Genomic DNA, 17,128 nt, shown 5'->3' on the forward strand with positions numbered 1-17,128 from the left:
CATGTTCATGCATATGTGCACCTGTGCATGTGGAAGTCAGAGGTCAATGTCAAATGTCTTCCTCAAATACTCTCCAACTTACTTTTTAATACTTTTATTTATTTACTTATTTGCGAGAGGGAGACAGAGAGAGAAAGAAACGGTTAGAGAAAGTGAGTACGGGCACTCCAGAGCCTCCTGTCACTGCAAATGAATTCCAGATGCATGAGCCACTTTATGCATCTGGCTTTACATTGGTACTGGGGTAATGAACCCAGGGCATCAGGCTTTGCAAACAAGTACCTTTAACCACCTAGCCATCTTTCCAGCCTCTATCTTAATCTTTCAAGTATCTCCCTGCACTAAGAGCTCACAGATTGCACTAGACTGGTTGTCCAGCAAGCTTTAGGAATCCTCTCCAGAGCTGGGATTATAGGGGCATGCCACCATGCTGGGCTTTTTTTTTTTTTTTTTTTTTCCCTGAGGTAAGGTCTCACTCTAGCTCAGGCTGACCTGGAATTCACTATGTAGTCTCAGGTGGCCTTGAACTCATGGCGATCCTCCTACCTCTGCCTCCCGAGTGTTGGGATTAAAGGTGTGTGCCACCACACCTGACATGCTGGGCTTTTTATGTGAGTGTGGGGGATCCAAACACAGGTCCTCATGCTTGTGTGGCAGGCATTTGATCAATTGAGTCATTCCTACTTCTAATGTTATCTAGCTGTAACCATTTCTCCTACAGTAGACAGAACGATAGAATGATTTTGAAAATCATATTGTCTTACCCTTGGCACTACTCTTTTTGTGGTTTCTGTGACAGAAACTATGGTTTCATCCTAACATCTCTTCTCTCCTTCTAACTTGGTAATAGCACCTGTGGTGTTTGGGTGGATACATGACCAAATTAAAGAATTAAATAAAAATTAAATTAAATAAAGAATTAGATGCATTTTCCAGGCTGGAAAAATGGCTAAGCGATTAAGGCGTTTGCCTGTGAAGTCAAAGGACCCAGGTTCAATTCCCCAGAGCCTACGTAAGGCAGATGCACAAGGTGGTGCATAAATCTGGAGTTCGTGTGTAGTGGCTGGAGACCCTGGCAGGCCCATTCTCTTTCTGTCTCTCTCCTCTGTCTCTCTCCTTGTAAATAAATAAATAAATAACATTTTTTTAAGAAAAAAAGAATGCATTTTCCAATGTCCTTAACCTTAGGCTTGGTCACGTGACTGTGTTCTAAATAGTGAGATGAGAATTGGGGAGATTGAATGTGATTTCCTTAAAAATGGCAGACTGGGGCTGGAGAGATGACTTAGTGGTTAAGCACTTGCCTGTGAAGCCTAAGAATCTCAGTTCAAGGCTCGATTCTCCAGTACCCATGCAAGCCAGATACACAAGGTGGTGCATGTGTCTTGAGTTCGTTCACAGTGGCTGGAGGCCCTGATGCGCCCATTCCCTCTCTCTCTCTCTCTCTCTCTCTCTCTCTCTGCCTCTTTCTCTCTGTGTCTGTCACTCTCAAATAAATAAATAAATGATAATTTTTTTAAATGACAGACTGTGCTATTGTCACAGGTATGATGGCTAGAGCTGGACTGGATCATAGGGAGAACTTGAGCATGGAGATAATGTACTAAGAAGTAACCTGATAGAAGGAACATGGGTGTCAGGCACCATGAGGATTCCCAAAATTTTTTGGCGGCTCTCCACTATATTCTAACCATATATCTATCCACCACACTTAGAAAATCCAGATTTCTTGTTAAAGTCTGGGAGGTGCCATATGACATGGTTTTGCTCCAAGATAACCCCTTCCACTTTCCCATTAATTTTTTTTTTTTTTTTGCCATCATGGATATCTTTTTTGTTAGTTCAGCATGGTATACTTCTTGATTTAGAATTTCTGAAGGTTTTTATTTTATTTTATTTTTATTTTTTGAGGTAGGGTCTCACTCTAGCCCAGGCTGACCTGGAATTCACTATGGAGTCTCAGGGTGGCCTCAAACTCACGGCGATCCTCCTACCTCTGCCTCCCAAGTGCTGGGATTAAAGGCGTGAGCCACCACGCCCAGCTGAAGGTTTTTTTTTTTTTAATGTCTTGGATATTTCTCCTCAGACCTCATGATTGATTCCTTTTTTATATTTTATTTATTTATTTGAGATACTGAAAGAGAGAGGAAGGGAGAGAGAAAGAGAGAGAGAGGGAGAGAGAGAGTGGCATGCCAGGGCCTCTAGCTACTGCAAAGAAATGCTAGACACGTGCAACACCTTGTGTAGTTGGCTTATGTAGGTACTGGGGAATCAAACCTGGGTCCTTAGGCTGTCCAGCAAGTGCTTTAACCAATAAGCCATCTTTCCAACCCTGATTGATTCCTTTTTGTTTTTCAAGTTTCAGGTTAAATGTCAGCATTTCAAAGATGGTTTGATCCCCCAACCAACTGACTTTCCAAGAAGTCATTTTCTTTCCAAGACCCTTATTTAAATACTCTGAATAGAATGTATCATTAACTAGCAAATCTTTATTTTGTCTTCTCCTTCTTACTAAAATATAATTTCCACAAAGGAAGGGATTGTGTTTGATTGGTTAACTACTGAATTCCCAATTCTACAATATGCCCCAAACTTAGACATCCAATAAGTGTCTGTCAAATAAATAATCAAATACTAATTCATAAAGTGTGGTTAAAATCATTTTTTAAAGATTTTTATCTATTTATTTGAGAGTGACAGAGAGAAAGAGGCAGATAGAGAGAGAGAATGGGTGCGTCAGGGACTCCAACCACTGCAAACGAACTCCAGATGCGTGTGTCCCCTTGTGCATCTGGTAACGTGGATCCTGGAAATCGAGCCTCAAACTGTGGTCCTTAGGCTTCACAGGCAAGCGCTTAACCAGTACGCCATCTCTCTAGCCCTAAAATCATTTTTAAAATTAAGACTCAAACTGGGCATGGTGGGACATGCCTTTAATCCCAGCACTCATAAGGCAAGGGTAGGAGGATTTCCGTGAGTTCGAGGCCACCCTGAGACTTCATAGTGAGTTCCAGATCAGCCTGAGCTAGAGTGAGACCCTAACTCGGGGAGGGGGGTGGGTGGGAATCAAAAGACTCAAGATTCCAATCCTGACTGAGCCACAAACCAGTTGTGTGATCCACTGCCAGCAAGTTGTTTAAATTTAGCTGTAAAATAAGGATTCCACCTGTAATTCGGGTAAATGAAAGGACATTTATGACAGCCTCCTTCTCTTTCTCCTTAGTCCCTCTTAGAACCACGCTCTTCTGTTTCGGCGTCACTCTGCTGGAGCATCGAGCAAGCCTTTGAAATTTGGCGGGAATTACCATCACTAGGGAGGACCAGAACTACGCAAGCGCAGGACACCACCTCTGGTCTTGCGAGCTGAAGTTTGCAACCCTGACAGCCAATCGGAGTAGGCGTAGGAGCCCGTGGCGAGAGGGGGTGGAGACAAGGAGAGGGGGAGGTCTCTGTGGACCAATGGGAAAGCCCGAGGCCCGAAGGCAGTGGGGCGTGTCTCCGCCAGCTCCAGCAACCGGAGGTCACCGCAGGTCGGACCAATCCGAGTGAGGAGGTGGGAGGAGACCAGCCAATCAGCGAGCGAAACCGGCTGAGGAAAGGAGGTGGGGGGGCGTAGGACGGCGGACTCCCGGGTGCTGGGGCGGGGAGGGGGGCAGCTTCTGTCAGGGTTGCCGGGGCGTGCGAAGGCGGCGGAGGCGGGAAGGCTCGGGCAGCTCGTGGTTGAAGGAGCGGATCTGCGGTCTTGCAAGGAGGAGGGTGGGAGGAAGTGGGAGCAGCGATGGTGATGGCTGCCAAGAAGGGTCCAGGCCCGGGTGGCGGCGGGGTCAGCGGGAGCAAGGCGGAGGCAGAAGCGGCCTCGGAGGTGTGGTGCCGCCGGGTGCGGGAGCTGGGTGGCTGCAGCCAGGCCGGGAACCGTCACTGCTTCGAGTGCGCCCAGCGCGGGGTCACCTACGTGGACATCACCGTGGGCAGCTTCGTCTGCACCACCTGCTCCGGCCTCTTGTGAGTGCGCCGGCAAGGCTGCGTGGACGAGCCGGCGTGGGGTGGGACATCGGGGAGGACCCGGAGACGCAGCCCTGGGCGTCGGGGGTGGCTGGGAGGGTGGGGGACGGAGAGAGGGTCGCCGGGGTGCTGCCGAGGTGTCGGGGCTGGAAGAAGAGGAGGCGCAGGGGACAGGCGATGAGGCTGGAGGGGAAGGGATGCTGAGGGAGGACACGCGTGGATGAGGCATGGAGAGGAACTCCCGGAGGGAGGCGAGGCGTACTGCAGGTGGGGAAGGAGAAAAGTGTTGGGAGAAATGAAGGGAACTCGGGGTGTGGGGTGGGGAGGGGAGGGGAAGGATTTAAAGGGCCGGGGGGGGGGGGGGGAAGACTTGACTTACATGACAGCTCTAAAGGGAACTGGATGTAGGTGGAAGAACGAGCAATCAAGTAGGGAAAGCTGAGCTCGAGGTGAAGGAATGCCTTTCCCTCTTGGATTATATATGTCTTCCCGGAGTGCGAGATGCAGACATCCATGGAAAATACGTGCTGTTAGGCCAGGTTGACAGCTGAGAGTGGCAGGTTAGGAGCCAGGGATGGATCAGGTGCAGATCTTAAAGTTGCAGGACATGGGAATGCTAGCGAGAGGGTAGACTTCTTGTGAAATTCAGTAAGGGAAGAGAGAGCTAATGGAGAATTTAACTTTCCCAAAGATATGAGGATCTAAATGTGACTTACTTTCCTTCCTTCCTTCTCTTTTTAATTTTATTGTGCTTGAAACATGTAGCTCATGCTGGCCTCGAACTTGCTATGTAGCTGAGGCTGGCCTTGAACTTTTGATCCTCCTGTCTTCTCATAGTTGCTGGGATGGCAGATGTGGACCACCACACCCAGCTTTGCCCCTAAGTGAAATTATTTACACTACGAAGCACTACGAAGCTCCCTGTTGCATCTAGATCTTGGTGGTCACATTCTCTAAACTCCTTCTAACTTTGGGGAATGAGGGATGTTGTGTAACCTGCAATATTATATTGTAAGCTCCCTCACCTGAGAGAATTATTTGATTAGATGCATGATTAACTTTAGATACCAGATATCTGTTTTTTTTTAAGTAAACTTGTTAAGAGATTTATTTTGCCCATTTAAAAAAAAATTATTAGCATTTTCCATGATTATAAAAAAATATCCCATGGTAATTCCCTCCCTCCCCCCCACACACACTTTCCCCTTTGAAATTCCATTCTCCATCATATTACCTCCCCATCACAATCTTTGTACTTACATATATACAATATCAACCTATTAAGTACCCTCCTCCCTTCCTTTCTCTTCCCTTTATGTCTCCTTTTTAACTTACTGGCCTCTGCTACTAAGTATTTTCATTCTCACACAGAAGCCCAATCATCTGTAGCTAGGATATTTTGCCCATTTTTTTGTTGTATTTTCAGTGCACTCTTGTTTTTTGTTTTTTTTTTTTTAATAAAGAAAGCTTTCCTGTTCTTACATGTTTACCAGCACCCCCCCCCCCAAAAAAACAGTATTGTTCTTACATGACAGATGGGAGATCCGCAGCAGTGAGGTTTAGTAACTTACCCAGTGCCATATGGGGTTTCTGTTTTCAGCATTTGTTATTTGATGTTAGTTATGGTCATGGCAGACCAGAGGATCCAAGTGTCCAAGGATACAGCTTGGAACTATTTCTCTACTTGATTGTTAATTAATTCCTATGTCAAATTTCCCTGTGTGTTCTCCCTTCTGTGTTGTGAAGGTGGACTCTGTTTTGGTCTAACTGAAAGCCACTGGGGCTGGACATGGTGATCCGTGCCCATGTTCCCAGCACTTAGGAGGCTGAGGCAAGAGGATTTTCAAGTTTGAGGCCAGCTGGACTCCATGGCTAAACCCTGTTTCAAAACAAACAAACAAAAAGGGGTGGTAGTTGTGGCTCTTAGGCCAGTGACTTAGAACTTAGGCAAAAGAGTCATGAGGAGCTGGGAGATGGCTCAGTTAGTAAAGTGTTTGCCATGCAAGTATGAGGACCTGAGTCTGGACCCCTGCCACCCATGGAAATGCTGGGTGGGCATGGTAGGTCTCCAGTAATTCCAAGGCAAGCTGACTAACTAGACTAGCCAAACTGGTGAGCGTTTGGTCTAAGTGAGAGACCTTGTCTCAATAAATTAAGGTGGAGTGTACCAGACATGGTGTGGCATGCCTCTAATCCCAGCACTCGGGAGGTAGGAAGATCACCTTGAGTTTGAGGCCACCTTGAGAAAACAGAATGAATTCCAGGTCAGCCTGGACTAGAGTGAAACCCTACCTCGAAAAACCAAAAGTTAATAATAAATAAATAAATTGGAGAGTGATGGAGGAAGACACCTGATGTCAGTGTCTGGCCTTCTTGTGAACCTGCACACACATGCAGCCATACACATAAGAACAGGGGTACACACACACACACACACACACACACACACACACACACACAATATGTCATGAAATAGAGACTCCAATACAGTCATAGAATAAAGTCTTGAGAGTGGAACAAGTGCTCTGAAGAGAAGGAGTGAGATTTGGACTATGATATAGGATGTGGTACAAAAACAAAGAGCAGATTCCCGAAGATGCTGTTACGAGACTGGTGTAGCGTCTGGGGAGAAGTAAAGAGCAGTCTGCCAGAGCCAAGTCCTGGGAAGAAATTGTCAGGAAATGGTGTTAATTCCTTTTAATGGTTAGTGGTGATGGCATGAAAGGCAAAACTGCGTAAGTTGGAAGTGCTGGCATTGTGATGGTTATTTTCTAGCTCTTGGTTGAAAGTATCTCATAATAACATTTCTGTAATGAATATCCCTCAGCCAGGACAGAAGGAAGGGCAAGGGATCTGGGCCATGTTAAAAACCTGATTTATTTTTTTTAAAGTTTTTTTTTTAAAATTATTTATTTATTTATTTGAGAGCGACAGACACAGAGAGAAAGACAGATAGAGGGAGAGAGAGAGAATGGGCGTGCCAGGGCTTCCAGCCTTTGCAAATGACCTCCAGACGCGTGCGCCCCCTTGTGCATCTGGCTAACGTGGGACCTGGGGAACCGAGCCTCGAACCGGGGTCCTTAGGCTTCACAGGCAAGCGCTTAACTGCTAAGCCATCTCTCCAGCCCCTGATTTATTTTTTTTTTTTCTAGAAAAGTTAACTCCTTACATGTCAATGCGCAACTTGCAGAACCTTTCTTCTCTTGCCTTTGGTTACTGCCTGTCTTGATGTCATTCCTCAAAAGGGAGACACCTGGAATCTGGGAATACAGTGGATGCACATGGCTATGGTCAAGGATTGAGAGTTTAATAGAGGAGTATCCCCCAGAAGACTGGCTATGCCTGGGACATATGTACCCCTAACTGGGCCGGGGTCCCGTGGGATCAGGGTAAAGGAGCTGGGGAGATGGCTCAGTGGGTAAAAAGAAATATGGCATGAGGACCTGAGTTTGGACGCCCAGCACATGCTTAAAGGCCAGGTCTTGTAGCAGCATGCTCCTGGAATCCCAGTACTGGGCAGGTAGAGAGAGGGCGATCCCTAGGGCTTACTGGCTAGCTAGACTAGCTGAATAAGGGAGTTCCAGGTTCAGTAAGAGACCCTGTATCAGTGGCGCACCCTTTAATCCCAGCACTAGGGAGGCAGAGGTAGGAGGATCGCTGTGAGTTCGAGGCCACACTGCGACTACATAGTGAATTCCAGGTCAGCTTGGGCCAGGGCGAGACCCTATCTTGGGGGTGGGGGAAGAGCCCAGTGAATGGAGCATGTTGAGATTAGGAGGAGAGGAATATGAGGAGGAACTCTGTAAGACAGCTGGGTGTTCCTGCATGTCTCACTTCTCATTTGCCAATTGGAGTTCTCTTTTCTTTTATGTGCGTGCGTGCGTGCGTATGTGTGTGTGTGTGTGTGTGTGTGGTGCATGTTTTTATGCAGATGTGCATAGGCAAACGTGTGTGCAGGAGCACGTGCGCATACATATGTGCATGTGGAGGCCACAGGTTGACATCAGGGTTCTTCCTCGGTCACTCTCTGCCTTATTCTGTGAGAAAGGGTCTCTCACTGAACCCCACTTTCACTGATTGCCTAATCTAGTGAGCTCATTTGCTCCAAAGATCCTCCTGTACCCACCTCCCAAGTGCTGGGATTATTGGCACCCTGCTTGGCATTTATGTGAGTGCCCAGGGGCGGAGAATCTGGAGTCAGGCCACCACACTTGCACTGCAAGGGCTTTACCAGCTAGGCCACCGCCCCAGCCCTATCTGGAGTTCGCTTTTTTAATTTTTATTTATTTATTTGAGACACAGAGAGAGAGGTAGAATGGTATACCAGGGCCTCCAACCATTGCAACCAAACTCCAGACACATGCACCACCTTGTGCATCTGGCTTACGTGGGTCCTGGGGAATCGAGCCTGAATCTTTAAACTTTGCAGGCAAGTGCCTTAACTGCTAAGCCATCTCGCCAGCACCAGCTCTACTTTCTTTCTTTTTCTTTTTCTTTTTTTTTTTTTTTAAGTTTAGAAAGATTTTAGTAGATTAAGAGAGCTCTCCATGAGAAGGCAGGAAGTGGGGGCGGCGGGAACAAAGCCCACCTAGATACCCCAATTGGGCCATTTTAGGTTCTGAATGGTGACTGAGCTAACCAGTCACAATGCCAGGTTCAAGTTTAATCCATCCAGGATCTCCTTTTTAGGGAAACTCAGGTTGAATTTAAGGAAAAACAGGTCTAAGGAACTCCTCTGGACAGCAAGAGATAAGGAGAAGCCTGATCCTTCTCTGACCTCTAGCACAGTGAAGACTGCAAGGGCAGGCCACAGGACCTTACTTGCTGTAAATTTTGGGGTCCTGTCACCCCTAAATGGTCCCAATCCCCCCTCTGAAGAAGTAACCTTAACTGTCAAGAGGGAATTGGGGCAACAATCAGCCTGGCTTCTGTGAGCTGAATGGAAGGTTATTGGGTGTGACAGTTGGGGTGCCTCTCCAAGTGGGGCTGTTTATGTAAGGGACCCTGAAGGATGCACATTTCTTCATTCAGGTGGTAGACACAGATCTATGGAATGACCATGACGCTCCAGGCACTCTTAGGCAGGCACTGGATGTGCAGTAGTAACAAAGTCCCCTTCACATAGCTCACCTTCTGGTGGAGGCCACGGTCTGTAAAGAAATCCTTCAGTAGAGCTGGGCGTGGTAGCGCACGCCTTTAATCCCAGCACTTGGGAGGCAGAGGTAGGAGGATCACCATGAGTTCGAGGCCACCCTGAGACTACCTAGTGAATTCCAGGTCAGCCTGGGCTAGAGTAAGACCCTACCTCAAAAAGGAAAGGAAAAAGGAAGGAAGGAAATCATTCAGTAGAGCCAGGCGTGATGGTACATGCCTTCAATTCCAGCACTCAGGAGGCAGAGGTAGGAAGATCACTGTGAATTCGAGGCCACTGTGGGCTACAGTGAGTCCCTACGTTGGGGGGGAAAAAAAAATGAAGAGCTGAAAAGAAAGCTCAGTTAGTAAAGTGCTTGCCTTGCTAGCATAAAGACCTGAGTTCAATCTCTAGAAAGAACTCACATTAAAAAAAAAAAAAAATCAGGCTGGCAAGATGGCTTAGCAGTTAAGGCACTTGCCTGTGAAGCCTAAGGACCCAAGTTCAGTTCCCCAATACTCACACAAGCCAGATGCACAAGGTGGCACACGCATCTGGAGTTCATTGGCAGTGGTTAGAGGACCTAATGCACCCATTCTCTCTTGTGTGTCTCTGTTCCTCTCTAGCTTTCTTTCTGTTTGCAAATAAATTAATTAATCCAGGTGTGGTGAAACATATTTATAATCCCATTGCCAGGGAGAAAGATAGGCAGATCCCTGGTGTTTGTTGGCCAGCCAGTCTAGCCTACTTGGCAAGCTCCAAGCCAAGGAGAGACCTGTTTCAAAAAAAAGGGGGGGGGCATGGCATTCCTAAGGAATGACACCGAAGTTTGTCCTCTGACTTTCACATACACACAATGAAGAGTATATTGAGAGCAAATTTTCAAATATCATTCTTAGCACCTTAGCCAGACAGAGGAGGCAGAAGGGTTGGGTTTATTTTAAAGGTCAGGTTTCTGTTGATTGTGCCACAAATATGTCCTTTTGGGGACCGGGAGCCTTCTGGGAGGCGTGTTCAGAATTGCCAGGGTTCCCAGCTGGCTGGATTGGCTGATGTAGCAAAATTGTCTATGCTAGAAAAAGTTGAATTTCCTAAAGTCTGAAGAAAAATTCCACATTATTTTTTTTTTAATTTTATTTATTTGTGAGAGAGAGAGGGCATGCCAGGGCCTCCAGTCACTGTAAACAAACTCCAGATGTATGCACCACCCTGTGCATCTGGTTTATGTGGGTCCTAGGGAATCAAACCTGGGTCCTTTGGCTTTGCAGGCAAGTGCCTTAACTGCTGAGCCGTCCTTCCAGCCCATAGCGCCCCATTTTACAATTGGTGGGTAAGTATGTCTAAGCCTTCGTCACTGCATGCATACATTCATTCTTTTTCTTTTTTAATGAGAAGTATCTTCCCAACTCTAGCAGTAAACTGCAGCATCGGCGTGAGGGCCTGAGAGAGGCTGCTAGTTTGTGCCATTTCTAAATTTATAAGTGTGCTGCTGGACACAATTGTAGGTCCCAAGTTTGTCCTAGTTTTCATCATTTGGTTTTCTTCCAGTACCTAATTTCTTTAACCTGGATTTAAATCCTTTGAATTTCTTCCAGTATATACATATGCTATTTGTTTATTTATAGTTCTAACTCCTCCTCAGGAAGATGAACCTGCCATTTGATGCTTACAGTGATGCTACTAAAAAGTATCTCTTGGGCTGGAGAGATGGCTTAGCAGTTAAGCGCTTGCCTGTGAAGCCTAAGGACCCCGGTTCGAGGCTCGGTTCCCCAGGTCCCACGTTAGCCAGATGCACAAGGGGGTGCATGCGTCTGGAGTTCGTTTGCAGAGGCTGGAAGCCCTGGCGCGCCCATTCTCTCTCTCTCCCTCTATCTGTCTTTCTCTCTGTGTCTGTCGCTCTCAAATAAATAAATTTTTTTTAAAAAAAGTATCTCTTGCTAGGCGTGGTGGCACACACCTTTAATCCCAGCACTCAGGAGGCAGTGGTAAAAGGATTGCCGTGAGTTCGAGCCCAGCCTGAGACTACATAGTGGATTCCAGGTCAGCCTGGGCTAAAGTGAGACCTACCTGGAAAAATGAAAAAAAAAAAAAAAAGTATTTCTTGAGCCAGGCATGGTAGCACACACGCATATTTCTAGCACCTGGGAAGCTAAGGCAGGAGGATAGAGTTCAAGACTAAAGAGAGGGAGAGGAAGAAAATAAGCATCCATTTCCAAAGAAATCACTCGAATGTTCTTCCTTGCTCCTGCCTGCCTAAAGACCTTCCTGGGTAAGCTGCTGTTGTGGCTTTGGTTAGTTTCTTTCACTTGAAACAAGGTCTCAAGTAGTCCAGGCTGGTCATGAACTTGCTGTGTAGCTGAGAATGACTTGAACTCCTTTTGGGTCCTCCTGCTTCTACCTCCCAAGTACTGGGATTAAAGGAATGCACCACCATGTCTAGATAAACTGTTGTTCTTTAAAAAAGAAAATGGAAGTTGGGTGATGGTACATACCTGTGATCTCAACACTCAGGAGGTTGAGGCGCTTGGATCAAGAGTTTAAGATGAGGGCTGGAGAGATGGCTTAGGGACTAAGGCACTTGCCTGTGAAGCTTAAGGACTCAAGTTTGATCCCCCAGTACCCATGTAAGCCAGATGCACAAGGTGGCACAGGTGTTTGGAGTTTGTTTGTTGTGGCTAGAGGCCCTGGCATACCCATTCTCTATCTTTATATATCTGCCACTTTCTCTCTGTGTCTCTCTCAAATAAATAAATGAATAAAAATAAAATACAAAAAATATTCTTTAACAAAATTTATTTTAAAGAAAGAGTTTAAGATGATCCTGGGACTGAGGAGATGGCCCAGTGGTTAAAGACGCTTGCAAAGCCTGCTGGCTTAGGTTCAATTCTTTAGTCCCAGCACTTGCAAGGCCGAGGCAGGAGGATTGCCATGAGTTTGAGGCCGCCCTTAGACTACATAGTGAATTCTGGGTCAGCCTGGGCTACAATGAGACCCTATCTCAAAAAAAAAAAAAAAAACAATAATAGAGGCTGGAGAGATGGCTTAGCAGTTAAACGCTTACCTGTGAAGCCTAAGAATCCCTGGTTCAAGTCTCAATTCCCCAGTACCCATGTAAGACAAATGCACAAGGTGGCACATGTGTCTGGAGTTCCTTTGCAGTGGCCAGAGGCCCTGGTGAACCCATTCTCTCTCTCTCTCTCTCTCTGCCTCTTTCTCTCTCTCTCTCTCTCTCTGTCTGTTGCTCTCAAATAAATAAAAGTAAACAAAAAACCAATAATAATGATAATTTTTAAAAATAATAAATAGTATAAGGTGATACTTAGGTACATAGGAAGTTGGAGGCCAGCCTGGGCCATATGAGACTTTGTCCCAACTCTCCTTCAAAAAAGTGGGCCCAGTGTGGTGGTACACACCTTTAATTCCCAACACTTGGAAGGATTGCTGTGAGCTCGAGGTCACCTGAGACTACATAGTAAATTCCAGGTTAGCCTGGGCTAGAGTAGGACCCTACCTTGAAAAACAAACAAACATAAAAAAAAAAAAAAAGGAAGGAAATGGACATTGAGGCCTGAAATGTCAATATCAGTGACATCAGGAATGGATCCTAACTTTGACATCAGGTTTGTGTGTGGTGTGTGTGTGTTTGTTTTGATTTTTCGAAATAGGGTCTCATTCTGGCCCAGGCTGACCTAGAACTAACTCTGTCATCTCAGGGTGGCCTCGAACTCACAGTGATCCTCCGACCTCTGCCTCCTGAGTGCTGGGATTAAAGGTGTGTGCCACCATACCTGGCACGTCAGGTTTTTGTTTGTTTGCTTGTTTTGCCAAGCAAGACATGCCTCCGTGGCCTGGCTGCTTGGGTCTTCTTTTTGTTTAATATTTTGTTATTTATTTGCAAGCAGAGAGAGAGAGGAAAAAAAAAACAACTGTGCACACCAGGGCCTGCAGCTGCTGAGAACAAACTGCAGATGCATGTGCCACTTTGTGCATCTAGCTTTATGTGGGTCCTGAGGGATCAATCCCAAGTTGTTAGGCTTTGCAGGCAAGGGCCTTAACCATTGGGCCATCTCTTCAGCCCTGTTTGGGTCCTTTAATCGCTCAGGTCTCAGTAATAGGCATTTGTCCTACTAATGTACAACTTGACCTGTGCCTTGGTTTCCCTGACCAGCTGCTGGTTCTGGTTCCTAGCTGAAGCACATTTGTGTCCGTGGAAGAAAGGTAATGCATTCTATCATTCAGTATTTTTCCATCTGTTTGGGCTGGAGAAGTACACATGTACCTTGCCCCTATTTAGTCCCTTCGCTCTCTCCCCTCCTCCTTTACCTCTGCCAGGTAGAGATAACACAGTCTCCCTAATTTACTGAGTCATTTTGCCACAAGAGGCCTGTGAACAATTCGAAAAACCCCTGCAGTAGTAAATTACCAAAAAAGATGAAAGAAAGCTGGGCATTGTGGTATGAGCCTATAATCCCAGGACGCTGGGGGATGAGGTAGGAGGATTGCAAGTTCCAGACCAGTCTGGGCTACATAGTAAATTCCAGGTCAGCCTAAGCTAGAGTGAGACCGTACCTCAAAAAAACAAACAAAAAGAAGAAGAAGAGGAGGAGGAGGAAGAGGAAGAAAAAGAAGAGGGTTTGGAGAAAGCTTAATGGTTGAGATGCAAAGCCAAAGGACCCCAGTTCAATTTCCCAAGACCCATGTAAGCCAGATACATAAAGTGGTGTGTGAGTCTGGAGTTTATTTGCAGTGGCTGGAGACCGTGGCTCCCCCATTCTCTTTCTCTCTATCTATCTCTTTCTCGCTCTCTGTCTCTCACACTCAAATAAATAAATAAATAAAATGTTTTTAAAAAGAAGAAGAAAAGGCATAGTGAATTCCAGGTCAAGCTGGGCCAGAGTGAGACCATACCTCGAAAAACCAAAAAAGAAGAAAAGGAAAGAACTGAGGATGTGGCTCAGTGGGTAGAGTGCTTGCCTAGCATGCACAAATCGCAAAACCCTGGGTTCAATTCCCAACACTACATTAACTGGGCATGGTAATGCATACCTGTAATCCCAGCATTTGGGAGGTCCTAGTAGGAGGGTTAGGAGTTCTAGATCATTTTTAGCAATATGAGGTGTTTGAGGCCAGCCTGGAACTACAGAATGACTTTCAGATCAGCCTGGGTTAGAGTGATACCATACTGAGACCTTACCGCAAAACAAAACAAAAAGGAAAATGAAAATAGAAGTCAAGAAAATCCCAGCACTCGGGAGGCAGAGGTAGGAGGATTGCTGTGAGTTCAAGGCCACCCTGAGACTACAGAGTTAATTCCAGGTCAGCTTGGACCAGAGTGAGACCCTACCTCAAACACACACACACACACACACACACACACACACACACACAGAAAATAGAAGTAAAGAAAAGAAAGAAAAGAAAAAGCCGGGCATAGTGGCACATGCTTTCATGCCTTTAATCCAAGCACTTGGGCGGCAGAGGTAGGAGGATTGCTGTGAGTTCAAGGCCACCCTGAGACTACATTGTGAATTCCAGGTCAGTCTGGGCTAGAAGGAGACCCTACTCTCAAAAGAGAGAGAGAAGGAAAGAAAGAAAAAGAAGAAAAGAAAGGAAGGAAGAAAACACAGGCAGAGGAGGGGAGGGGCTGGGGCAGTAGCTCAGTTGATGGACTCCTTGCCTTGGTTCTCCAGAACCCACATAAAAATGCCAGGCATTGGGCTGGAGAGATGGCTTAGCGGTTAAGCGCTTGCCTGTGAAGCTAAGGACCCCGGTTCAAGGCTCGGTTCCCCAGGTCCCATGTTAGCCAGATGCACAAGGGGGCGCACGCGTCTGGAGTTCGTTTGCAGAGGCTGGAAGCCCTGGTGCGCCCATTCTCTCTCTCTCCCTCTCTCTGTCTTTCTCTCTGTGTCTATCGCTCTCAAATAAATAAATAAAAATTAAAAAAAAAAATGCCAGGCATGGCGGTGCACACTGTAATCCCAGTGCTGAGAAGACAGACAGAAGGATCCCTGGGGCTCCCTGACCAGCCAGTCTAGCCTAATTGGCAAGCTCTGGGCCAGTGAGAGACTCAAAGAAGGGAATGGCACCGGAAGCTGTCCTCTGGCCTGCACGCACACACACGCTGTAAGAAGGATTGCAATTGAGGCTGAAGAGGAAAGGAGTTAGCCTACTGTCTGCCCTCTACCTGGCTCCACACAGCAAGAATGCTGTTTATCTTTGCTGCTGAGGAAGAGCAACTAAAAGTGGTTGGAAGCAGAATTTATAGTAGGAAGAGGTTTCCTAAAATGAGCGAAATTGATCCTGGAGCAGGGTTAATAGCCTTTCTGTTTAGGACTTTTGAAATCCTTAGTGGGTGCTCCTAATGGTATGAGTCAAAGAAAAGAGTTAAACAGGTTTAGCCATTCCCCTGTTCAGAGACAGAGGAGTGGAATGCAAGGAGCAGAGAAACCAAAGCCCGGGTGTATCCGTCCAGACACAAATATTCAGAGGCAAGGGATGCCCAGGTTCGAATTTGGCACAAATAAAAAGAACTCGGGTGCCAGGTGGAACTGGTTTTTTTCCATTGTCGACCTGGCCGAGCCTTCTTATCGGAGCAGCTGAGCAAGTTTGATGCGCTCATGAAGCGAGATAGAAGCAAAATGTAGGCCAGCTTGAGGGTGATGGCCACAGAAAAACAAGAGGTGTGGTGTTGGCGGAAGAGTTTGTGTGCCTAACAGAGTCAAAGGGGAGGGAAGGGAGGGAGAGGGGCTGGGCCGACCAGTGGCTGCCCCAGTAAGTGGTTTGCCTTGTCGAGGATGTTGGCCAACCTCAAACAGTGTTGGTGCCTGTGAAAAAGAAACCGAAGTAGATCATGACAATGTGACTGCCTCAAGCCTGAGTCTTAGTAATTGTGCTTGCTTCCCATTGAAAGGAAAACTTGCTTTGTTCTGGCTGGGCAAATAAATTTATCTCTGTATCCACCCCCCACCCCCGCCCAGCACCTCCCAGGTAAAACTAACAGAAATGTTTTGGCCATGGTCACCGGAGAGTAGTCCCTCCCTTCCAACTTTCTCCCCTTGGGAAAAATCAGGGAGTTATGCTGGGGACACGGGTGCACGTCAGAGGGCTGGGTCTGTCTCATTCCAGGCCCGTGACTCACATCTGGCCCATGGCATGACCCTGGAATAAGCCCAGCAAAATGCAACACGCCTAGGCCTTTGCTGCTGCAGCCGGAGACGGCTTGTTTCAGGTCTCTCCTCAGCCAGCAATGGCCTCCTTGTGATTCAGAAAGACTCTGACTCATGGGCCATGCAAGTAGATCTTCCTGGGCTGCGTGCTGCCTTGTACAGTTCTCGCTGCCCCCCCCTTCCCCTCTCCCACACTAGACTGTGGCTCTGGTTCTACATAACGCAGCCCGCAGACATCAAGGTCAGAGCAGAGCTTTCTGTACTTTTCTGTGGAGACATCCTGTTCTGTTGGGTTCATTTAGCCCAGAGCACTTAAATCACTCCTTTCCCTGCCTGCCTTCATCCTGCCGTCCCCCTCTTCCTCCAACAACACCCCTTATGTCCAAGCCCAGCCACTGGGAGTTCTGTTGTCCTAAGCATCCCCTTTTGATTGATGTCTGCCTGAGTACCACCCCCCCATCCTTTTCCTAACACGGAAGCACCTCCTTGTTTACACTTTGCTAACAGTTCCCCGTTGTCCTTTCAGGAAATGTCTGTGACCTTCTCATGTATGATAGGCTTAAAATTTGCTCTGCTAATGTAAACATAGTACATTTCACTGCTCCCATGACCTGTCTTCCTTCCCCACTGCTGCATCCTGGAGTCACATTTTCCCTCTCATTGTCTACGGCACTGGAGATTGAGAAGTACTCTCATGTAGCTGGTTTGGTCTTTTTTTTTTTCTTTCTCTAGCGTTCTTTGTGTGTGTGTGTGTGTGTGTGTGTGTGTGTGTCTATCTGCCTTTCTTTTTTAAAAGTTTTATTTGTGGGTTGGGCGTGGTAGCACACAC

General features: G+C 46.8%; 1 protein-coding gene across 3 annotated transcripts in view; it reads left to right on the forward strand.

Annotated features, from left to right (window-relative positions):
- Positions 1-3,687: 3,687 nt before the first annotated feature.
- Agfg2 (ArfGAP with FG repeats 2) overlaps positions 3,688-17,128 on the forward strand; it is a 45,211-nt gene continuing 31,770 nt past the window's right edge. For all 3 annotated transcript variants that reach the window (XM_012950626.2, XM_004666312.2, XM_045144446.1), the window contains exon 1: positions 3,688-4,002. In XM_012950626.2, the coding sequence (XP_012806080.1) occupies positions 3,779-4,002 (224 nt within the window). In that variant the 5' untranslated portion in view covers positions 3,688-3,778. The remainder of the gene's footprint in view (positions 4,003-17,128) is intronic.

The sequence above is a fragment of the Jaculus jaculus genome, chromosome 2, assembly GCF_020740685.1.
Source record: "Jaculus jaculus isolate mJacJac1 chromosome 2, mJacJac1.mat.Y.cur, whole genome shotgun sequence".
In the NCBI taxonomy this organism is placed as follows: Eukaryota; Metazoa; Chordata; class Mammalia; order Rodentia; family Dipodidae; genus Jaculus; species Jaculus jaculus.